This window comes from Homarus americanus, unplaced genomic scaffold (genome assembly GCF_018991925.1).
Source record: "Homarus americanus isolate GMGI-L3 unplaced genomic scaffold, GMGI_Hamer_2.0 scaffold40856, whole genome shotgun sequence".
NCBI classification, from domain to species: domain Eukaryota; kingdom Metazoa; phylum Arthropoda; class Malacostraca; order Decapoda; family Nephropidae; genus Homarus; species Homarus americanus.
Window position 1 is genome coordinate 4,139,953 of NW_024734615.1, and position 24,240 is coordinate 4,164,192.

At 41.0% G+C, this 24,240-nt stretch overlaps 1 protein-coding gene across 2 annotated transcripts; it reads right to left on the reverse strand.

Moving 5' to 3' along the window:
• Positions 1 to 1,842: 1,842 nt before the first annotated feature.
• Positions 1,843 to 22,392, reverse strand: LOC121870372 (pro-resilin-like). 2 transcript variants are annotated; one of them, XM_042372174.1, is made up of 6 exons: positions 22,305 to 22,392; positions 7,166 to 7,645; positions 4,992 to 5,579; positions 4,464 to 4,907; positions 3,605 to 3,786; positions 1,843 to 3,483 (listed from the first exon to the last, which is right to left on the reverse strand). In XM_042372174.1, exons 1-6 carry the CDS (start codon positions 22,308 to 22,310, stop codon positions 2,859 to 2,861), a joined length of 2,325 nt encoding a protein of 774 aa, XP_042228108.1. In that variant the 5' UTR covers positions 22,311 to 22,392; the 3' UTR covers positions 1,843 to 2,858. The 2 variants fall into 2 exon arrangements, with proteins under 2 accessions (XP_042228108.1, XP_042228107.1); XM_042372173.1 differs by having other exon boundaries at positions 1,846 to 3,483; positions 4,464 to 5,579.
• Between the last annotated feature and the right edge of the window lie 1,848 nt (positions 22,393 to 24,240).

The following is a 24,240-nucleotide window of genomic DNA, read 5'->3' on the forward strand; positions in this document are numbered from 1 at the left end:
GAACACAGAGGGTCAGCGTAGATGGCGTTAAATCTGAGTGGGGCTGTGTAACCAGTGGAGTTCCCCAGGGGTCAGTACTGGGCCCACCCTTGTTCATAAACGATCTAGATACTGGGATCAGCAGTGACATAAGTAAGTTTGCGGATGACACCAAAATAGGGCGGCAGATTAATTCAGGGAAGGATGCAAATGCACTACAGGAGGATTTAAATAAACTGCAGGAGTGGTCAGTAAAATGGCAAATGAAATTCAACACCAGCAAGTGCAGCGTACTTAATATTGAAAGAACAAATACTGTCAATATATACAGCCGTAACAACATCAACCTAGAGAAGTCGACTTGTGAAAGGGACTTCGGGGTACGTGTAAGCCCGGACCTACGGCCTAGAAAACAGTGCGTTAATGTTCGAAATAAGGCAAACAGAGTATTAGGTTTTATATCTAGAAGTGTAAGTAATAAGAGTGCAGAGGTCTTATTGCAACTATATCTTGCGCTAGTCAGGCCGCACCTCCATTTTGCGGTTCAGTTCTAGTGCCCTTATTATAGAATGGATATCATTTCGCTGAAGTCGGTACAGCGAAGAATGACGAAAATAATTCCAGGACTTAGAAACCTTCCATATCAAGATAGGTTAAATAAACTAAACTTGCATTCCCTAGAAAGACGAAGAGTGCGGGGAGATAAGATAGAAGTATTTAAGTGGGTGAAAGGAATCATTAAATGAGATATAGATAAAGTTCTTATAGTATCCGAGCAAGATAGAGCTTGTAGCAACGGATTTAAGTTGGATAAGTTTAGGTTTAGGAGGGAGATAGGAAGGAACTGGTTCACAAATAGGGTGGTGGACGAGTGGAACACGCTTAGCAACTTTGTAGTAAGTCCTGGAACGCTGAAAAGTTTTAAAAGAAGGCTAGATCGATTCATGGATGAGAGAGTGGTAGTAACTCTCGACAGGAGCTGCCATGCACAGGTCAACCGGCCTATTGCAGACTCCTTATTTTCTTATGTTCTTATGGTGGTGAAGTGATTGTGGTGATGGTGGTGAAGTGTTTGTGGTGATGGGGTGAACTGATTTTGGTGATATTGGTGAGTGTTTCTAGTTTAGTGAGTCTGGTGATGGTGAAGTGATTGTGGTGGAGGTGGTGAAGTGTTTGTGGTGATGGTGGTGAAGTGTTTGTGGTGATGGTGGTGAAGTGTTTGTGGTGATGGGGTGAACTGATTTTGGTGATATTGGTGAGTGTTTCTAGTTTAGTGAGTCTGGTGATGGTGAAGTGATTGTGGTGGAGGTGGTGAAGCAGTTGGAAGTTATAGTGGTGAATTGATAGTGGTAGAGTGATTATGGTTAAGTGATTGTGGCGGTGGTGAAATGATTGTGGCGGCGGTGATGAGAAAGTTGTAACAGCACCCTTTGCATTAAATAAATAGTCACCCAAATGAATAACACCAAATTATTCACTAAGTTATTAAACAATGACTTGGTAGTTGTTCACGTTATTCGCGGCTGAAGGTCACCTGACTAATCAAAACACTGTTAACAACTTTGTCACTCAATATACTCGTATAAGTTCATCATAAAAGGCAAATATATCGTGAGTTTTTTCTAAACAAAAAATTGATTTCGTTCATAGGAAACTAATTTGTCTGGAAAACTATGCTATCACATGTTTAATTAATATTGCATTCGAACAGCACACACACCTCTGGAGGATTACAGGTCACTCAGACGATATCTAAATAGACGATTTCAACTTAACCTTACCGAAAAAAAATATGTGGGCTGAATAAAACATAATATTCTCGTGTTATTCAACATGTATATTTCAGAGATCAATAACACATATATTATGAATAGATTATAAAAATATATTACACATTTGCAATTAATATTTACCTATTAATACAAAAATGTATGTAATTATTATTTTCTTCTTATTACAAAAATATCAAATAACCTAAAAGAACATTAAAAAATGCAAGTTAGTTTATCAATGAATAGCCATTTGATAAATGAAAGTATAATCACAATCTGCAGGTCTAGGACACCTTTCATAAATAACTGTTACCAGAGGTTCAGAGTGTACCGAGAAAGTATTCACAGCTCAATGTACGTGCAGGTACTGTATAATTATATCAAAGTTACTAATGTTTATTATTTTGTCAAATTTTCTACAATTACTTTGTACATAACTTTTCTAATCATCGTGTGCAGTTTGATTTACGGTTATAATCCTCGTACAGACAAGCTCCTGGTAACACACTCGCAGGAACAGGGTTAAGCACCATCATAATAGTACAGAGACTCAGCAGCACTACACACTATTGGCACAGCGTAATATACAGTAAACTCAGGATGTTTGGACACCTTCTGTCAAGATGTATACCTCCCGGTTTATACAATGAAACGCATAGGGGAGTATTTAATTTGTTAATAACTTATAGAGAATAAAATTCCTCTTGGAATGATAACGTAGTAGAGGTAATTGAATGTTAAAACAATGTTATTATTCATAATGAATAAATGCAACTCGTGGGACAAACTGAATCGAGAATCGTTTAGTGAAGGACACCTCTGGACACACCACTTAATTTTAAGTTTTGTTTCTAAAATAAACAAGAGCGTGGACAGATACAGACAGCTCTACGATGATGAAAAAAAGAGATAGTTTGCCAGATCCTAACAACAATGATAGATTAGGAAAGAAAGAAAACTGAAAAAAAAATCTAATATCCCTGGCAATGTTGTATTCGTTCCTGTACTTGGAAAGCCTAGTTTTCTCGATTAAACTGAAGCTGATGAAACATTACGTTGTAACTGAAATGAAAAATAATGCTGACATTAGAGCTGAGTTTAGGGTTTCTAAGTGGGTGTGCCGTAAGTCTGTGAGAGTTGTGGGGTTTGTTGCTGTGGTGTACCATTAAGTCTCTGATTATTGTTGTTGCTCCCGTAGCTGCTACCACTCCCGCTGGTCTGTTTTCTGCCAAAGACATTACCACCTCCGTTGTTCTGTTGCCCTCCGTAGCTGCTGCTGCCTCCGTTGTTCTGTTGCCCTCCGTAGCTGCTGCCTCCGTTGTTCTGTTTCCCTCCGTAGCCGCTGCCGCCTCCGTTGTCCTGTTGTCCTCCATAGCTGCTGCCTCCGTTGTTCTGTTGCCCTCCGTAGCTGCTGCCGCCTTCGTTGTTCTGTTGTCCTCCGTAGCTGCTGTCGCCTCCGTTGTTCTGTTGTCCTCCATAGCTGCTGCCGCCTCCGTTGTTCTGTTGTCTTCCATAGCTGCTGCCGCCTCCGTTGTTCTGTTGTTCTCCGTAGCTGCTGCCTCCTCCGTTGTTCTGTTGTTCTCCGTAGCTGCTGCCGCCTCCGCTGTTCTGTTGTCCTCCATAACTGCCTGCGTTTGCATTCTGTTGACCATATCCTCCGTTGTCACCACCTTTGTTCCCATGACCGCCACCGTTTGCATTGCCCTGTGGGTACTGTGCTTCTCCCTCGTATCTAAAAATATTGAGAGTAGAATAAGATAAAAACAGTAAATATATTAGGTGTTATAAGTCCATTAGATATTGTTTGGATAAATTATCATATTAATATAGTGTTCTTAAAACTGTATACTCACCGAACATTGGCGACGAAGCCGCTCTCGTGGTCGGCGGTGTAAGTAACGATCTGCAAGCGCCCGTCTGGGAGCTGCACCCTGTACTCGCCTGTGACCACGTTTCCGTCCGACGATTCTTTCTGCGAGAAGTCTGTTCCAGTGTACATATCATTCACGGCATAGTCGAACCCGTATGGCATCCCCTGTAACACAAGAAGACAGCGACTAGTGCACAGGTATCGAGGAAGAAGATAGGCAGTGGAGGACTTAGCCGAGTTTTAAACCTTAGGATGACGAACTAATATTGTATTATTTAAAAAAAAAATCTATATATATCGACAGATACAAAACCTTAGAGGATTGGTAAAAACATCCCGAGAACATTTAGAGTGGAGGACTGTGGTCGTCAACTCTCAGACATGAGGACGGTATTCTGATTGATTGATTAACACATATCGACAACGCAAAGTACCATCCCCATAAGACAATATACGTATAGGATGCAAGTGTTGATTCATACATTTATTAACGTATAGATTTTCCCCATTCAAAAGATGCAGAAGTCAGCCAGCGTTAAACGTGTACAGTACACAAGAAAGGATATTTTATTTGAAATTCTTGTATATTATCCCTTATATGAAATGGGGGGGGGGGGTAAAATAAATTTATTCCATTCTGCAACTTTCTAATAAAACTGCATAGTGCATCATTTCATACGCCACTCAGTTACGGTCGTATTTTCACGTTTAACCATCTAAAATGATCGCATTTATGTGTCTTCCAAAAAGTGAAAGTTTTCAGTACAGCAAGTACTGTGAAATAGTGTTAAAAGTAAAGTAATTAACCAAGAAGCTATAATGTAGCATGTATAAACAGATACCTTCATGTGCCCCTCGTTGCCATAACCGCCATCATTGTTTTGCTGTCCACCATAGCCGCCTCCGCCATTCTGCTGTCCTCCATAGCCGCCTTCATTGTTTTGTTGTCCCCCATAGCCGCCTCCGCCGTTCTGCTGTCCTCCAAAGCCGCCTTCATTGTTCTGTTGTCCTCCATAGCCGCCTCCGCCGTTCTGTTTTCCTCCAAAGCCGCCTCCATTGTTTTGTTGTCCCCCATAGCCGCCTCCGCCATTCTGCTGTCCTCCAAAGCCGCCTTCATTGTTCTGTTGTCCTCCATAGCCGCCACCGCTGTTCTGTCGTGCTCTGAAGCCGCCACCGTTATTCTGTCGCTGTCCGTAACCACCATTCTGGTTCTGTTGCGGGGCGCCATAACTCTGAGACGGCTTCTGAGGGGACTGTTGTGGTGCTCCGTAGCTTTGTGAGGGCGCCTGTTGCTGCTGTTGTGGTGCTCCGTATGTTTGTGAGGGCGCCTGTTGCTGCTGTTGTGGTGCTCCGTATGTTTGTGAGGGCGCCTGTTGCTGCTGTTGTGGTGCTCCGTATGTTTGTGAGGGCGCCTGTTGCTGCTGTTGTGGTGCTCCGTATGTTTGTGAGGGCGCCTGTTGCTGCTGTTGTGGTGCTCCGTAGCTTTGTGAGGGCGCCTGTTGCTGCTGTTGTGGTGCTCCGTATGTTTGTGAGGGCGCCTGTTGCTGCTGTTGTGGTGCTCCGTATGTTTGTGAGGGCGCCTGTTGCTGTTGTGGTGCTCCATAAGTTTGTGAAGGAACTTGTAACTGTTGTTGTGGAGCTCCATAGCTTTGTGAGGGCGCCTGTTGCTGCTGTTGTGGTGTTCCGTATGTTTGTGAGGGCGCCTGTTGCTGCTCTTGTGGTGTTCCGTATGTTTGTGAGGGCGCCTGCTGTTGCTGTTGTGGTGCTCCGTATGTTTGTGAAGGCGCCTGTTGCTGCTGTTGTGGTGCTCCGTATGTTTGTGAAGGCGCCTGTTGCGGTGCTCCATAAGTTTGTGAAGGAACCTGTAACTGTTGTTGTGGAGTTCCATAGCTTTGTGAGGGCGCCTGTTGCTGCTGTTGTGGTGTTCCGTAGCTCTGGGATGGCTGTTGTCGGACACCCTAAATGAGAAACGATCCAGCAAGTTTAGTCTCACAAACAAAACACGTTATGAGTTATATAATATAAACTGTAGAGCGGAGTTGACTTTCTAAAATTAAGAAAAGTAATTCAAATAACTAACCTAACATCAAATGATAAAACATTAGAATTTTCTTTTGCAAAATCAACTTCTAAAGTGTACTTATTGATTGTCAACTGTTGTGTTAAGTGTTTGCCTTCGTTTGGCCTACGCAATGATAGCCTAATGTTTAAAGGCAGTACAACTCATATGCCTGTGAGAAAACTTGACCCTTTAATAAAAGAAACGTTATGTGCCAGTGTTACCATACGTGTATGTCAATTGCAATGGTAAATTACTTTGTTGGGAAACATAAACTTTGGTTTTTATACTATATCTGGGTCTTACTAAAAATTAGGAGTTACAAATTTTTGAAACTTGCATTAAAGATACAGTTTTTCGTGCTAGAAAAAGGCAAAAATAGCTGAACTTTTGCTTTAATGTAAAATAGCTCATCGGGATAAACCACCAAAAATTTATCCAGCCAGATATACTTTGTTACAGGCGTCATTCACACAACTTAATCCAAAGATTCCAGAGTTCAGCAGATCAAAGCTGTGTAGTGAAGGTGCTGGCGTGCCATAAGAAAAAGCTGTATAAATTATGAAAAAAGAGTCAGCAAGGATTAGGCTTGCAGCTCAATACATTCAACAATAACGTACTTACCAGCATGATTAAGTTGATCAAGACTAGATTGAAGCATCAATAGCTTAAATCACTTGTAAGGTAACCACATAGTTATTATAATTATATTCCCAGTTATGTTACGCTGTAGTGCACCATGAGCAGGCCCATGCATAGAGTGTTTGTTGTGCTGGAAATGGACGCGGAAAGCGGTGAACGGTAATAAAGTCACAGAAAAAAGTCACAATTTTGGCAAAGAAAAAAAGTCACATTTCCTTTAAACACCATAGATAGGTTAGGTTTCATGAGGTTAGGTTAGGTTAATTACTTTAATTAGTATCTGGCGTTTAAAGGAAATGTGACTTTTTTCCTAGCCAAAATTGTGACTTTTCTTCTGTGACTTTTTTTCCTGAGACTTTTTTACCTGGATTCCAGAAAGCAGGCAGGTGTTAAAACAGGACAGAGTATCTCGTCAACAAGTAGTTATTGAGAGGGCGAAGGGAAACAACTGTTTTAACATGAATGTTGCTTGTGGATATTGAAACTAATGGGGAAAATGTGTTCTCTTTTACCGTGGTGTTTGTAATTGTAAGTAAGGTAAGTGAATCGTTGTTCATTAAGACATATTTTGTTTTTCTACAGTAGTTTCCCAATGGCGCCCTTATTCAGGCAATACTATTTGTCATTTAAGATTTGCCAAGCGTCATATACAAAAGAATTATTCACTTGAGTTTCTTTGTTACTTAGTATGCAATTACTATTTATCCTTTCTCTTTGTCACATTCTTAGTAATCAGTGCTCTTGACCCACGCCCAAAAGTTAACATATTTAGTGTGCGTAGAAGCTGTTATGGTGTGACAGCGTGGGGTACCACTAGGGTTGTCTGTTGCTAAGCTGACTCACCTGATTCCTGCTGGAGGACTGAGGGGCGCCATATGTCTGGGAAGGAGTCTGTGTCTGTTGGGGAGTACCATATGTCTGACTTACGGTCTGGGTCTGGCCTGTCTGAGGTGGTCCATAAGTCTGACTAATTGATGGTGTTTGAGTCTGTGAAGGGGCGCCGTAGGCCTGGCTGGGTGAGGTTGAGGGTTGAGGAGCACTATATGATTGACTGGGGGGGCTGACACTCTCTCCTTCCCCAAAAGAATTAGAACTATATGAACTGGATGACCTCCCCACCGAGCCTGACCCACCGCCCCCTTGGTTGTAGGACCCAGATGAGGAACCCTGCTGAGGAAGTCCGTAGCTTTGTGATGGTGTCCGTGAACTTTGTCCAAGTCTGTTGCCACTGCCGCCGCTACTGTGCCCTCCGCCGGGAAGCTTATCTCCCTGCACCATCGACGATGACACCGTCAGCGCCGCCACCAGGAACACTCGCAGGAGCTGGAGATAAAAAGATATGGTTGAGACATTTTTCTTAATAAAATGTCAAAGAGAACCGTACATAATCTTGAGACTTGTCACAGCTGCAGACTGCAACCCCCACCACTTCAAAAGAAAATAACCTTTATTTGATAATTATCGGCAGACTTTCAAGTCGCCCACATTGAGTGACACGTGATTTTCAACAAGCCCACGAATACAATCATCCGCATTGATCGAAATTATGTGAGTATTTTTTTCTTTTTACGAGGAGAGAGCATTCTTGCTGTTATAATATTATTATTGCATTTAAAAAAAAAGTCTTTAAAAGCGTTATAAGGTTAGTAATCACAAGTCTAACAGCATTAAAAAATATGAAATTATGAGAGATGGAACTCCTGTGTAGAGCTTTCTTTAAGGGGATTACTGTTGATAATATAAGTACATAATTTTAGAAGTAGTGTAATAAACTATACCATGTCACGTAATTAGGTATTTATATTCTCGTGTGCAACACAAACGTACTCCAGATTATCGTATAGATTTTGTCTGGGGTTTCAGTAAAAAAAAAAAAAAATTGAGGGATGTGTCCATACCGCCTCCTTTGGGTAGTCATGCCCATCGGACCCACATCAGGGCATGGGGATGAAATATAATAATAATAATAATAATAAAATAAAAATTATTAAAAAATATATAAAAATATTAAACAAAAATATAACTATAACTAAGGTTTTTAAACGCTTAATAAGGTTAATAATTACTCTATTACATCAACACTTGAAAAATGTTAAAGATAGAACTCGGGTACTCGGGGACAAAGAGTTGTGATCAGTGAAAACTGACAGTAACAAACGGAAAATTAATATATTATAGAATAAATATTTATGGAGATCGTGGGAAGTCAAAAAGCTTAAAATTATCAATAGATAATTTCACAAATTTAGTAATTACACATAGACTGAACAATACTTTTTATCAACCAATAGAAATTAAAAGACTACAGTAGTTGGTCTTAAAGAATGCTGTAGTCATCCCGCCACGAACAAAGAAAACTGTAATTCTAATATGCGTCCGCAACACCTGACTTTACAGTTTTCTTTTAAAAATGTTTGGGCTAACTACGATAAAATTATTTATATTTTTTCTGTAAAAAAAAATAATTTCTATCAATATTACACGAGTAAAAGCACATTGAATTTTTTAAGATCAAACAGAAATAAGAGTACTATATATGGTTTGGCATTAAGCTCACAATGAAGGCCGTAATAAACAAAAGACCGACCGACCGACTTGTAAGCTGGTAAGTGGTGGAAATGATAAATAGATAGGTAGTGACAAGCAGCCACGAAAACGAGAATTGTAGGCGCGGTTTAGTTAAGAAGATCAATCACAACTATCAGGCACTTTAAGATGATGGGAAAGGATTATTTTTCATATATGAACTGGAGAACACAAAGAACCATTGAAGTAATATAGGGGATAAAGTGAACAGGAAAGTGTGCTCATAATTTTTGCACGAAAATTACCTAATGTTTATTTGAAAGTAAATAAAGATTATTTGCAAATTTTGTGGACAAACGAGACAGATGGCCAAACCAAACCTTACAGGGAAATCAGATTTGTGTTTTAAGTAAGACTTTTTCTGTTCTGTATTGTAAATTCATAGGTAAAGAGCAAAATTATTATTGTATATACAGTATTGTTAGGGTCGGATCCAGGAATATCAAAAGGGGGGTTCAAGAAGTTGTGGGTGGGGGAACATGGCGAGCACGGCAAGCCCACCCATTGTTTTTTGGAATGGGGGGGGGGGGTGCTGTAAGCCCTCCTTCCTCCCCGATATATTTTTTATTGAAATCTGACCAATATGATGGGTATTCTGAGGCCATGTTCAATTGCTAATAGGAGATATTCTGCAGTCAATAGTAATTATTTTTACTATACAACAATGCCTGAGTACAATACTAATTTAAGGAAAAGTTATTGGAATTTTCTTATGAAAAAGGAGTCCGGAATCCCAGGACCCCCATGGATCAGCCCCTGTTACGAAGGTTTCCTCCAGCACCGTATATATTTTCTCCGGCAGACGTACTGACCGTTCTCTCCACACTGAAACACGGTCCAGGGGAAAGGCGTAAGGGAGAATGCCGGGTCGTGAGCTTTTGAAGTTACGCACGAAATGTGGTGAAATTGTTTGTATTCATGTGAGAGATAGTGAGAACAATGGCTTGTGGATTAAGGTATCGGAAGTAAAGTTTTCTCTCACGTTCTCTTTCTTTTTTTATTTTGTCTAGATTCGTGGTGAATTAGAGAGCATAATGATGAAGATCCTGCTGTTATAGCTTTACATTCTCTTGTTGACTGTGTTGTGTGTATGTAACGAGCGCGGTCTCCTTATGAGATTCCCAATGCTATATATATATATATATATATATATATATATATATATATATATATATATATATATATATATATATATATATATATATATATATATATATGTGTGTGTGTAAAAGTAATTTTAGTAATTCCTAGGTAAACTGCCTTCACCCATAATTAACACTTAACTCGTGTGTGTGTGTGTGTGTGTGTGTGTAATAGCTGCTATAAAGATCACACAAGAAGACACCACATCCTGAGTTCCTCCTCGGATCTTGCCCTCCCACCTTCTCAACTTCCTCATTTTCCCTCCGAGGAGCTTGTTACTGTATACTGTACATGTTTGAAGGCAAACGCTGCCGATATATATATATATATATATATATATATATATATATATATATATATATATATATATATATATATATATTATTTATTATGTGTGTGAGGGTATGGGTGCGTACATGCTCATGTGCTTGTGTGTGCATATTCTTGAAACCTGTAACAACTGTAATAGTAATGTTTCTGTGTTCACCAGCTGCCAGTAATAATAATATTAAGCTGTGATTCTATAGTTTCTTATCGATTTTTCTCTACCTAACATTACCTGTATACAGTGTTAATAAAGTATAAATGTACCTTTAGCACAACTTAATACAGTCCGTAATTAATTTGAATTATTAAACGTAAATGGAAGTCAAACTTCCCAACTAGTCCTCATTTTGATGACAGTACCCCAGCCGCCTGTTATATAAGGTAACTCGTGGGTGGCGGAGAATCTCACGCCGGATTGATTTTCATTTACTAAAGATAAAACTAATTTGATCTTGAGACAGTAACTGGCTACCAAGAATTTTTTATTTTAATTTTATAGGGTAGTCATTGCAGATCCAATTAAAGTTTTAATCAGGTAACTCGGTACAAAAATTATCTTGACAATTTGTGTTAAATTATATAACAACGAATGAAGGATTTTGACAACCCTACCGAGATAACAGGAGTCGCGGTGTTCATTTTGAAATTCATCGGACCTCTCCTTATTAAAGATATACAGTACATGACACGCTGGTCCTCATTTACACCTGGGGCGACTGTTCTCATCTCATGATTTTGCGGATCACCTGAAGATTAGCCCACCCACCTTATTTCACCTTAAGATTAATCGCCCTGATGCTAACATAGCATAACATAAGTTGGGTGGCTAGTTTAATCTTCATGCCATCCAACTTTTCCTCATCGACAGGTAGGAAACTGCTGTTCTCTTTCCTCGACTGTCAATTACATTCCATTTATTAACGCGTTAACTTTGATTAAAAATTAATCATCTAACTTTCTTACTTGTGTCGTAATTATATTTCTGATTTTTTCTTTAATCTTAGCATGGAATTATTAATACTGTTCTTGTTATTTTTCCTCTTGCTACGTCGTAAAATTCCCAATCATTCGTTCTCTATATTAGTAATTTACAAGTCTCCTCTGTTGACTGCTAGTTTTGGGCCTAGTGTTGTGGAAAGCGTAAATTTGCATAAGTATTGAAGTGAGACAGCAATAATTTAAACACTGTTAACCGTAATGGCACTAATTTCCCCGAGTGCTGTTATTACCGGCAGGTGTTCTGATGTACCGACGGAAATCAGCTGTTCCCCTCGTGTTGACATTAGACAATTGTGCCTCAGTGTTGACGTAAATTTCTTAAACAGTCAACAAAGATTATGTATCAGTCTGTGATCTCTGAATTACTTTCCTTGGCTGTTAAGTTAGTCCAGGTGAAGCCAAGCTTGATACAGCCTTTCCCTGATAATATTAGCGCAGTCACCCATACAAACCTTCCTCTTAGCAAGTTAAAAGTTAAATCCCAATGGCCGACTCACGCACACTGTACACTTTGGCCTGACGCATTTTTATGTCCAGGGAATTTACTGCTCTGTTTAATGATTCCATCTATGGGTCATGTGCTTGTACGGTGACGCTAGAGGTATCGTGAATATGGGAAGATTTTTAACGTGAGTTGTGGAATTATTTCTAAGTCGCAGGGTATCGTGGGTCGTCAGAGCGTGAACCTCGCTTATCACCACCGCTTCACGCTCTGCTGAGGGGTGAGTTTAAGGTCTCATCACCCAATAAATCGTGAGGCGGTGATGGTTCAGGGGCGGAACTCCACACTACAAAAAATTAATTTACCTCGTTGATGTATTCAGTAACATTAATTTTCCTCCTGTTCTTTCGGTTATCATAAAATAAATATATTGTATATCAAGGGAACTTCCAACCATTGCTTTGCACAAAAAAGTCTTAATAATGGAGAAAAGTGCCGTAGACCCATTGGTCATGTGTCCAACTTATACTTGAAGAGCCCCAGCGATTAATGGTGGTGTTTGGTAACTTATTCTACTCATCCACAACTCCAAACCAGTGTTTACTTAATTCATGCCTAAATCTAACTCCCGGGAGCTAACTTGATGCAACCTTTCTAGTGGTCAGTTGCAATAAAATATATTTTTAATATTATAAAAAAAAATATTCAGGATGCTATTTTCACTCTTTTCTTTCCCCAAATAAAGAATATAATACAAAACTCGGATGAAAAACTCACGCCGTCAAGTCCCCTTAGAAAGTTTAATGGGTATAAGTGAACGTGAGTAACTGGTCCACACCGTCACCCTCACTGCAGCTCACGCGCGAGCCCGGTAAATAAAGAAGCCACTTTACCATACTTTCACACCAGGATTGTGAACGTCAGTGCAAAGTTGTGAACAATGAATTATGATATTCGTGTTCAGCTGAGGTTGTCGAGGGCGATGGGTGTTCTGGAGACGTTTGCAGTTGCTGTATGTTTTCAGTGTTATTTTTGTTAGTCTTATTTCGCGAGAATAATGTAAAATTAAGCCACACTTAAGCATGTGATGTACAGTATGTTACTGTACCACAACTCTGGGTCACACACAATGTTGTAACAATAAACACAGCAACAATCACCACAACAGCTCAGGTCATTTCGCATGTGACGTAAAAGCCGTGACGCCTCCGCCAATCACCGCAGACAGACAGGTCATGTGACCCTCGGAAGTGTAGCAACTCACGTCACACTCAGGTGTCATCCCGTCGCTCATCCTGAAAACAGACCACTTCACGCCTGGCGGATGTGACGTCATAACCACAGACTCCACCAACGAAAATAACCATTAGGGACTCGGTACGCCCACCCCACCCCATCTAAACATGACACCGGATCATGACTCCCAGCACCCACGAGCGAACTAGGTCAAGTGAGGTACACGAGTGACGCCAAGAAAACATGTACCGTCGTGACAGACAACACGGGGGCCTCACGATCAACTGAAGATCAGTCATGTTGTCAGGGGGGCGGCTGGTGATTAGCGATTCGTGCTCACCAGAGACAAGTACTGAAGGTGGTGCATAGACCCAGACACAGAGAGACTATACAGGCCTCTTGTGGGCTATAGTCGTACTATGTGTCAACAAGTACGGTGGGAGATAAATAAACTTGAGGACTGACAAGTGATACACAAGATATGAGATAATGGGATACGAGTGTTATCGATTAATTTGGGAATATTTTATGAGCTAATGAAGAGTATACTGTGAGAGATGACCTTGAGAAACCTTTAGGTGAAATACATGTTAGCAGTATTCTCATCCTATTAATTATTGTTTGTTAGAAACTTTAAAAGAAAAGGGTGAAAGAGAAAGCATGATGAGGATTTAGACAGTACGGTGAGGAGTGAGGAGCAAGGATGAGGAATGAGTGATGGGAGGGAAGGTGAGGTAGACGGACCAATACGCCGTGGCGCCCCCTTACCACTACCTGGCAAAAAAAAAGTGTTTTTGTCGACTGTGTATGTTTAATTATTTTAGTTTATTTACAGAAGTCCATTTTCTCTCTTCTCTTTCCTCTCGTGTTTGTCATTATTTACATACACGATTTATCTCAACAAATACCCTAGAGTACGGATTCATTGTTAATTAATACCTGTGTTTCTTTTGTGTCCACCAAACCTGTCTACACATTAATCTTTATTTGTGTCTGTTGGTCCATTTACGTGACTATTCGTTATATATTTTTTGACAACACATAGACACTCGTAACGATAAAGGCGTCCTGTACTGGGCGTCAAGTATAGTCATTAGCGCCACACTCACCAGTCTCTCTCTCTCTCTCTCTCTCTCTCTCTCTCTCTCTCTCTCTCTCTCTCGCGTGAATCGTATATACTGTCATTAACACTAAGAGGGATATGCAAAAACAAGACAATGTGTTGGTTGCGTTTGTTGTGCCACGAACACTCGCTTGATGGAATAATGTTGGGATTGTGTTTTGTGAGGATGTGTCTGTGTCGTGAGGATGTGTGTGTGTCGTGAGGATGTGTGTGTGTCGTGAGGATGTGTGTGTGTGTCGTGAGTATGTGTGTGTGTGTGTTGTGAGGATGTGTCTGTGTCGTGAGGATGTGTGTGTGTCGTGAGGATGTGTGTGTCGTGAGGATGTGTGTGTGTCGTGAGGATGTGTGTGTGTCGTGAGGATGTGTGTGTGTGTCGTGAGTATGTGTGTGTGTGTGTTGTGAGGATGAGGTGTGTGTGTGTCGTGAGGATGTGTGTGTGTGTGTGATGTGTGTTGTGAGGATGTGTGTCGTGAGGATGTGTGTTGTGAGGATGTGTGTGTGTCGTGAGGATGTGTGTGTCGTGAGGATGTGTGTGTGTCGTGAGTATGTGTGTGTGTGTGTGTGTGTTGTGAGGATGTGTGTGTGTTGTGACTTAGTTTTCACCCCATCGGAAAGTCTTATTTCCCGACACCAAGTGCATTGTTACCCAACTAACCAAGAGTTTCTCGGCCACCTGCTGCTCTGTATACTGTAGTTCTCGTGTCAGCTGCGCTTCTCATCACCAAGTAGTAACCAATAAAGAGGTAGTTAAGTGTTGTTAGAAGGTATTCCCTATCGTTAAGAAGAGAGTTTGCCTATTGATGAGTTAGCGACTGTTGTAACATACACATCGTCCCGGACCGCTCTGCTGTACTGTACACACACCCTTCTGTTCATTATTCCAGTTCTTCCTCTTTTTTTTATTCCTTCCTTGTCATAATCCTTCTCTCCTTCCTTGACAATGGGAGTGAAAGACAAAGGAACCGCGGGAAGTAGACAGGAGGAAGGGGGGGGGTGTTCTGTGTGTCTGTTTATGGCTCTTGTCAGATCACTGGTTTGATATACCTTCCTGAAGTCGAGGGAAAGGAGGCAGTTTCTTGACATGGGTGGTGGTGGTAGGGAGGGGAGAGGGTCATACAAGTTGTTAACTTAGGGTGTGGTTGCTGTAATGGCGACAGCAACACCTAAAAGAAATTCACGCCAAGGTGGCCCTTGGACCAGCCATTCTCGTTACACGAGGAGCAACCATTATATATCTGGAGTCCTCTTCTTCCTCGACCAACTTGCCCATTGAGATTAAAATTACGATCACCTGAAGATTAACCCACCCCAGCTTATTTAACCTGCTGATCAAACACCTTAACGCTCACCTAACATGACCTAACTTACCTCCCCCACCTAAGTAGCGTTAGGATGTTTAATCATCAGGTGAAATAAACTGGGGTGGGTTAATCTTCAGGTGACCCTAAGATTGTTAACCTAGTCGACCACACTAACTAAACAATTAACGGTTACCCTTCACATGACATAGTTGAGTGAAATAACTGTTGGATTAATGCTTAGTGTTACCAGCTTGATGCCGCCTAAAGTCACCAGCGATACACCACCAAGTACCACCTACCAGGACATCCACGACCTTCTGTCACCATTCACTTGTTGGAGGCACTCAAGGGCGGGATATTTACTGCATAATACGCGTGAAAGTGTCCGCAAAAACATGGCAGCAGCAGACAACAACTCTACAGGCGTGACGTGACTGTTTGGTAATATTACGTCTGTGTTACACGCCGCCCCTGAACACAATACACGGTCACAAACAGCTGTTACCCCGGGCGACTGTCATCAGGGCGCCCCCAGTGTGTATGTTGATGACGGGGTCCACGAGGGTGTGTGTGCAGCTCAGTCAAGAAGCGCAGGTAACGATGTTTTATCTTTTTCGTGGCACTATTCTCTTTATATCCTGAAATCATTTAACTATACTGACTATTTTTTTCATATACTGTCACCATTAATATCAAGTTGGTGTTTTGTTATACAGGTAAACAGTGAAATTGCCTAAAAAAAAAGAAAGTGAGTCGATTTTTATTTTTGCTCTGTTGAAATTATTAGTCACAGTAGCGAATTGTTAAAGGCTTATAGTAAGACAGGTAGGTAACTGGTGTGCCTGTGTATTGTTGTGCTGACAGGTGCATCAAACAAACCATAAACCTGAATGATATTAGCAAAACACAAGAGGAATGAATCGAGTCAGTCCAGTATTGGTGGTAAAATGGTCACTTGGTGGTACTGTCCGCCTCAGCCACCCATCACTGTAGCGTCTCACGAGTCTCCCTCCCTCTCGGCAGCTGAAGCAACAAGACACTCTCAGGTTTACCGCGTAATTACCAGTTTTAATATAGAGACGCACCTGACAGTCTGTGGTCCACCGGTCACTTTCCTGCCGCTCGACTGTTGCCTCCACTCACCATTTACATCCCGTTAAAGACGATAAAAGGGGGGGGGGGGGCTAACCTGTGTACTGTGTTGATACTTGAAAGAAAAAAAATATTCTTTCTGCTTTCACCTCCATCTGAACTTGTCGAAATATGAGTCACGTTCTGGGTAATGGGAACAAAAATATTTCTAAGACAATTTTCTGTTTCATCTTTCGATGCTGACAGTGTTGAATATTGCTTGTGAAAGTCTATGGCGTCTTGTGTGGGTGAAGGCAAGTGTGTGTGGGGAAGGTAGGTGTGGGGGTGGGGAGGATTTTATATGTAGGGGTAGGGGGGTATATGTGAGTGAGAGTAGAGGGAAGTACAGTATGTGAGTTAAGGTATGTTTGTAACTTTGTGGGAGAGGAGGAGGAGGAAGGGTTTAATGTACTGATGGCTGGTCTATAAATCACATGACGCTCTGTGCATTTTTACTAATATCTGGGGACATTTAAGGGACATTTTAGACACAGTGACCACAGTACACTCGGCCACCAACACCACCCATCCTCGGCTCTCAGGCAATAATCCTCTCAACGCGTTTCCTATACATGACCAGTTTCCCCAATTGAGAGTCGCGTGAGCAGGAAGCAGTATAGTGAGCGTCAGGGTTTTGGCACAGCGGCAATCTTTCTTGTGTCTTTGCAGGGGCGGCGGCATCCTGGTGAAATGGAGTGTCATTTTTTTCCCCGCGCAGGGTAATTTTAGACGGCGCTGGGGAGAAACAATGCTGGGACGCACACAGATGATAGAGGAAGAAGCGTAAAGTGAGGGTAATTGTGGAGCTGTTTCGGAGAATTTCAGGTATAATAAAAATGTTCTGGCAGACAGGAACGGATGAGCAATATTTGTATTACCCCAGAAAGGTTATGCTCGCGGTACAAGAGGTGTAGTTTCAGCGAGTTATAACTAGGTTTAAACTTATGCCTACGTATGTCGGCACCTAACCTGTAATTATTCTACCTACTGAGCCATAAACAACCTCATAATAGTATCCAAACAAAGAAATTGGTTTAAATAATGGCTGAGTTCCTTTGTACACAACAGTACGTGAGCAGGTTAACACAGTTCTCGTTGAACAAATGCTGAACTGATCTCTGGCCCATCAGTGTGGCGTTGTTTCCTTGGGGGATTTTCTTCTGTTAGAACTGTCTTAATGTCTTGTTGAACTGTACGACTTACACACACACACACACACACAAGATGATTAAGGAAAAAAAATATATATTGAATTGAAAGAAGAGGCAGGTGATTAGGACAGTGTTAATGTTATACCAAACAGCAGTAAGTGTGTGTACCATAGTTCCTCCACTGAACACTTGACGAACACTGAGATAACAAGTCACTGGACAATGAAGAGAGATGACACGCTCAGGTTGTACTTATTTCCGGGTGAGTGATTGATTAAGTGAATGACTGGGTGAGTGAGTGAGTGAGTGGCAGAACGAATGACTGACTGAGTGAATGAGTGAGCCGTGATATGAAACACTTGTGGTGAGGTGTTATTAAAAAGCTTCTGAACCACTAAATGAGAAATAATGACTCGAGGAAAAATAACTCAATTAATCCATTTTACCGAGACAATTAGATGGTATTAATTTCGTTATTTTTTTATTTTTATTATTATTATTTTTTTTGCATTACGTCATCGTAACAGTTGATCTTATTAGTGTTGAGATAATGTCTGTGGTGATTAATTATCGTAGTTCAGATATAATGGTTGTAGTGGTTGGCGGTGGTGGGAGGAGGGGGGTGGTGTAAGTGTGGTGGGAGGAGGACGATGAGGGGGAGGTGCAGTAAGTGTGGTGGGAGGAGGAAGATGAGGGGGAGGTGCAGTAAGTGTGGTGGGAGGAGGAAGATGAGGGGGAGGTGCAGTAAGTGTGGTGGGAGGAGGAAGATGAGGGGGAGGTGCAGTAAGTGTGATGGGAGGAGGAGGAGGAGGTGTAAGAGGAGCTACATCTATGAGTGTTGTTCCTCATATTCAAAACAAACACAAACATGGCTGCTCATCCATCCTCACCACCTATGAACAACACCCCTCACCTCCTCAAATCTTCACCCCTTCCCTTCTCCCCTCCCCCTTCAGGTGGTTCACGGGTCATGATAACCCCCCCTCCCCTCTCCTCCCACTCTCCGTCCGTGTGTCTGTCTTCCCGAGTGTCACATAGGATCTGTATATACGACGCCATCTGTCACCCGGATCAAGATGCTGAGAGATAAGATTGTGCTTGGTCCCTTTGCGTCTAACTTCAGGAATATGTTTATAAGTGTTCATTACCTCCTGTTACAATTATTTGATATGATTGGTTATGATTTAAATACGTTTGAGAAATATACGTTGAACAAGAAACCCCTTTTTTTAGCGTTTGTAATGTATGTTTCTTTTATTTAAAACAATTGTAGAAACGTTAGGAAAACTTTTATTAGTAGATGTAGAACGGACTTATAAAACTGAAGAATACTTTAGTTCGTAGTTGCGAAATAATATTCACCTAATTGTTATAATAATAATAATAACTTTAACGATAATAATATTACAAGAGAAAACTGTATCAGGTTGAGAACTCCATCAGTGAAATGTTACATGTTATATCCGTGCACCTTCAGCCGCCGCCGTCGGAGCTAACAGGAGAAACTGGTGTGACGCCCCGCCGTGCCGCCCACCCGTCAGCCTATACACCCCTTGCTGCCAGCCTGCCCCTCGTCCGTCCCCGTCACCCACCTGCCCCGGGGACAGGTTCTCCCAACAACTCTACCAGTCTTAAGGAAAATCACATGAGAATCGTAAGTGAAGAATTCTTTGTACTGTATATTGTGTGGGGTTAGTTTTAATAAGTAATATATTAGTTTGTTTTTCTTATGTCAACAGAAGATCTATATTAAAGATGGTAATTTAACTATGTTGTGGCAATTCAAAGTGAACACGACAAATGCGATTTATATTAAAGAAAAGTCGTGCGAGGTTGATGGTGCACAAGCTCACGAAGGGACAGAGCAGCAGGCCGAGGGTGATGGTGTAGTAGATGCTCCTGAAGGTCCCCAGAGCACCCGGGGAGTAAGATGATCAACAAGGTGCTCATGACTGACACAAACAGCTGTACTTACATGGATTACTGGTTTATGAAAGTAGATGTTTTAATTGGTGAGAGAATGGCGGTGAGCTATTGAACAGGTGAACTGGCCAGACTAACAGAGGAACCAAACAATAATAGTATCACTTGTGCTGGAGGCGTCCCCGAGAAAGTTGTGGTTGTGCGAGTCTGTTTTTAATCTCCTGTTTTAGGCACTCCTCCCCTCGCTTAAATCAGGGGGGAGGAGGGGGACGGGGAACGTGTATAGGAGTAGGAGTAGGCCCATGGTGCTTCCTCGTGAGTGGAGTAGGGTGTAAGGGTGCGGGTAAGGTATAAGGAGAGAAGGTAGACCTTGGATTCGATTTTGTTTCATCATGGTAAAACTTTAGCGGTAGTTGAACCAAGAATAATTTAGTTAAATGATCAGATAACTCAGGGAGAAATCAGGAATATAAACAATTAAGAGGGAAAAGTAACCTAAAACAAGACAAAAAAGAAAAGAAAAGGGAGAACGAAGATTGACGGATAAAGAGTCACAGTCACACACAGAATACAGCCTCCCGTGCCAGCTCCTGAGACACCAGCACGTGCCACACCACCCACTGTTTACATAGTACGTTGATACAGGGGGTGACAAACAGAGAGCGTGTGGTGAGGGCCAGCTGAGTCTGTGAGATTGTAGCGAATACCACTGACTATCACACCAACAAACAACAACATCACGCACCTGTTGTCTCTCTAAAGTCCTCCGGGCAGAACAATGGTCACTTCACCTTGTTAGGGACGGATGTTTTACCGGGTATATACATTTTTTTTAAACCTACCTATTATATGGTTTGTTAATTTTAATATAACCGTAATAATATTTGAGTACTTCAGATTGCACCTACAACAAAGCCCACAGTTTGGGGGTTACTGGTGATTTTTTTTAAGAAATAGCCAGTTGATTTCGGAAATTTACTACGAGAGATGTTAACTGCTCAGCCAGACATGTATACGTGAAGAAGTAAACAAAAAGACGGTCCAGAGTGATATATTACACCAGCGGCAGTTTGAGGCCGGGGAGGCGATCAGGTGTTGTGAAGACAGAACGTGTGTGTGTGTATGTGTGTGTGTGTGTGTAGTAGTAATAGCAAATAATCAGTCAGGTTACGTTTCCACCAACTGCTGCTACCGACGGCGGCGATGATGGAGCGGTGTCTGGGCTACCTCCACCACCACAGTAGAAAGTTACGCGGTATACTGAACTTTTCCTCTCGTATTCCGCAACTAGTCCTAACATGCATGAGTGTATGAAATATTGAAAAGTTTGCCCGAGTCTCTAATATATGTGTATGTGTGTGTGTGTGTGTGTGTGTGTATGTTTGGTAGACTAAACGCCCGCTGCTCGAAATTATTCATTACGCTTCTGATCCTTACTCTTTGTGGATGAAAACAGAATAATAGCACAAGGTTTGAGTCCATTTGACCAACAAGACTCCGCCAATAACCTCGTGGAAGGTAGGACGGATGACTCAACAGTTCCTACAAAGTTGATGAAAATATGATCTTCATCGCCACTGTCTCAAAGTCGGCGTCTCTCGTGTCTCAATACTGCTCCAGAGTAGATATTCTTTCTACAGTAATTTCAGTCGATACATGACTTTTCCTGTAGTGACGACTATATGAATTTTCCCGGGGGGAGGGGGGGTTGGTTGAGGGGCTCTGCTTTATAAGTATCAGCTGGACCATGTGTTGGGAGGGGGAGATGGGGGGCTCGTTAAGGTGTTCCCTCTGGTAAGGAAACCTCCATGTTCTCTAATTATCAACTATTCTTCATTGTGTCGTCAAGTCATTGTGTCATCATAAACATGAGTGAAGCAAATACACAAAAGTAACTCGTGAAACCTTACACACTACAAAAAGTATCTTCCGATGAATTTCAAAGTGAACACTACAACACCTGTTGTCTCGGTATAATTGTCAAAATCCTTCGTCTGTTGTGTCATATTCTCACACAAAATCGCAAAGATACGTTTTGGAGCGAGTGTATCTATAAAAGACCTTATGCTGTGATTACAAGGCTTCGTTTATGATCATTATTAGTAAGGAAGGTAAGAGGGATGGCTGTACAGTGACCACAATGGAGTGTTGGAAGTGATCCACCTCACCCGGCTGCCAACATCTGCCTCTATAGTCTCCGTCTTACTATTATCTGATTACATTGATGCCCAAAAATTATCTTTACCTATTTCATCGATAACCTCTCTCTCTCTTTCTATATATATATATATATATATATATATATATATATATATATATATATATATATATATATATATATATATATATATATTTACTGTGCTAATATACCATCCGTCTGCTGTCTAACGTTCCAATACGAAAATTCATATAAAGGCTTCCATGATGATTTATAATTAATCCCATTACTGTAAGAATGATCTATTATACAACTTAAAGGAGGTGATTATAATTTCTCTAAATGAAATTACAGAAAAGGTTTGGTTATTTCTAACATAGTCCATGTAGAACAGACACAGTAAAAACTCTACCATTTCACTCGAAAGTATCCCATCATAACATTTCCAAATGATAACCATACCTTCATCTTCACTCTAACGTGACAGTTACAGAAACACGTGGATAGAGGAGCCGGTCGTGTAGGTATACGTCAACTCGCTGGCACCACGAGCTACACTATGTTGCCGACTCCTCCAACCTTCCTTATATACTGTACCTTCCCCAGCCGCCGCGGAGGTGAAGAGTGCATTCACGGATGCTCCCCTGAGTGATCCAGTTTCAGATATTTTAGTTCGTCCTCTTTAAAAAGTTGAGGATTTTATTTTATTTTCTAACTCTTTAATGGATGTCCTGTAGTTTTGATTTAGTGATTGATGCAACCTTTTGATTCTTGTGTATGTTTGTTGCTTATATTGGCTAAATTTCTTTTGTTTTCGCGCTGTTTGTGACTGAGGCAACGTCGTGAGCGTAGAGGAAAGGCGAGTCAAGTACGACCTTGCGAAATAATAATGGCACTTGGCACTTCACTGACGCCAGCTATTCCGTTCTGTTCATAACCTCTACACCTCTACCTCACCATCTACGACAATAACGAATGTGGTGAGAGAAGGTGTGTGTGTGTGAGAGAGAGAAAGAAAGTAAGAGTGAAAGAGAGAAAAGTGTGAAAGAGAGAGAAAGAGAGAGAGAGTCTAGTAACGAACAAAATAAAATATATTAATATGTATATAAAATGTATATGGAAAAGAACACACACACACACACACACACACACACACACACACACACACACACACACACACACAATAAATATGTGGAACAAGACTCACTAAGAAATAAGTAAAGACCGCAAACTTAACAACGAAACTTAAATAAACAAAACGAGACTAAACAGTGACCAGATTTGAGTTCACGAGGTCAAAGGTCACCATCGTAAATATGTAAATTGGGTGGGTTTTTTATGTATAGATGGGTGTATTTAAGCGACTGTTTTCTGTTATGGTTCCTGAGATTTCCTGACAAAATTCAATCGTATGTTTGTTCTTTACTTGATGTTTTGGTCGTTCCAACTTTTCCCTTAGAAGTTACCTTTGTGCTCTTTAAGGTGAGTTATATATTACAGGTCATCAGTCAGGTCTCCAGGTGTGTGTGTGTTGTACTTATTGGTTCGAATCCATTATTTGTTCCTGCTTTTTTATGAGGATATATTTCTCCGTCCTGTAGCGTTCAGAAATTATTATAGTTGTTGTCTTTTAATTTCATAATATATTGATTGCGTTTATCGAGTGGAATTTGTTTTCCAAAATGAGCTCATCGATTATATTTGATTTTTATTGTGAAAAACTGGATATTGATTAGCACTAAAAAAAAATTCCCTCAATTTTCGCGACTGTCAATGAATACAGTAAACACAACGTAGTCAGGATAATTATGAAACTTGTGAGTGGTAAGTGCTTCTGGCTCGATAAATTATTGTCACGCGCTTCACTAAATCCTAATTTATTATCACCACCAAGACGAGAAAGAAAATATATCGATACAGTAATAAATCGTCGTTTATCTGATCACAGTCAGCGAACACGGAGATGAGCTGAACGAGAATTAGTAATAACAGAAGGTCGTTTTCTCGATTGTGACGGTGAAAGTTCAAACCGCTCGGCAGACAAAAGAACTTAGTAACGGAGTATCGCTTTTGACAAACACTTTATATTGGAGGTTATTTATAAACGTAGTGATGTCTGATCTCCCAGCAAGACACAGCTTTTTTTATATTAATTTCAACTATATAATAAACTGGATAGGAAGTTACAGTACTTTGAAATAGGACCAAAAATAGTGGATGCAGCATAAACTTTGATACTTTCTGTAGTTGACGCATGCTAGTTGAAAGTGGTGGTAAACATGGTAGAGTGATGAGTGTGTTTGTGTCTCTCAAGCTGGTTGTGTCTTACTCATTGGCTGCTTCTGTTTCTTGTTTACCTCCCTCTCACCTTGTAAGATACTAGTAACTCATAATAAAA

What these genes read in the sequence shown, in the direction of transcription:
- LOC121870372 (XM_042372173.1), bottom strand. An exon ending in GCAACGAGGGGCACATGAAG is followed by an intron (nt 3,787 to 4,463) that starts GTATCTGTTTAT and finishes CTTGTGTTACAG; the next exon opens with GGGATGCCATACGGGTTCGA. An exon ending in GGCTTCGTCGCCAATGTTCG is followed by an intron (nt 3,484 to 3,604) that starts GTGAGTATACAG and finishes CAATATTTTTAG; the next exon opens with ATACGAGGGAGAAGCACAGT.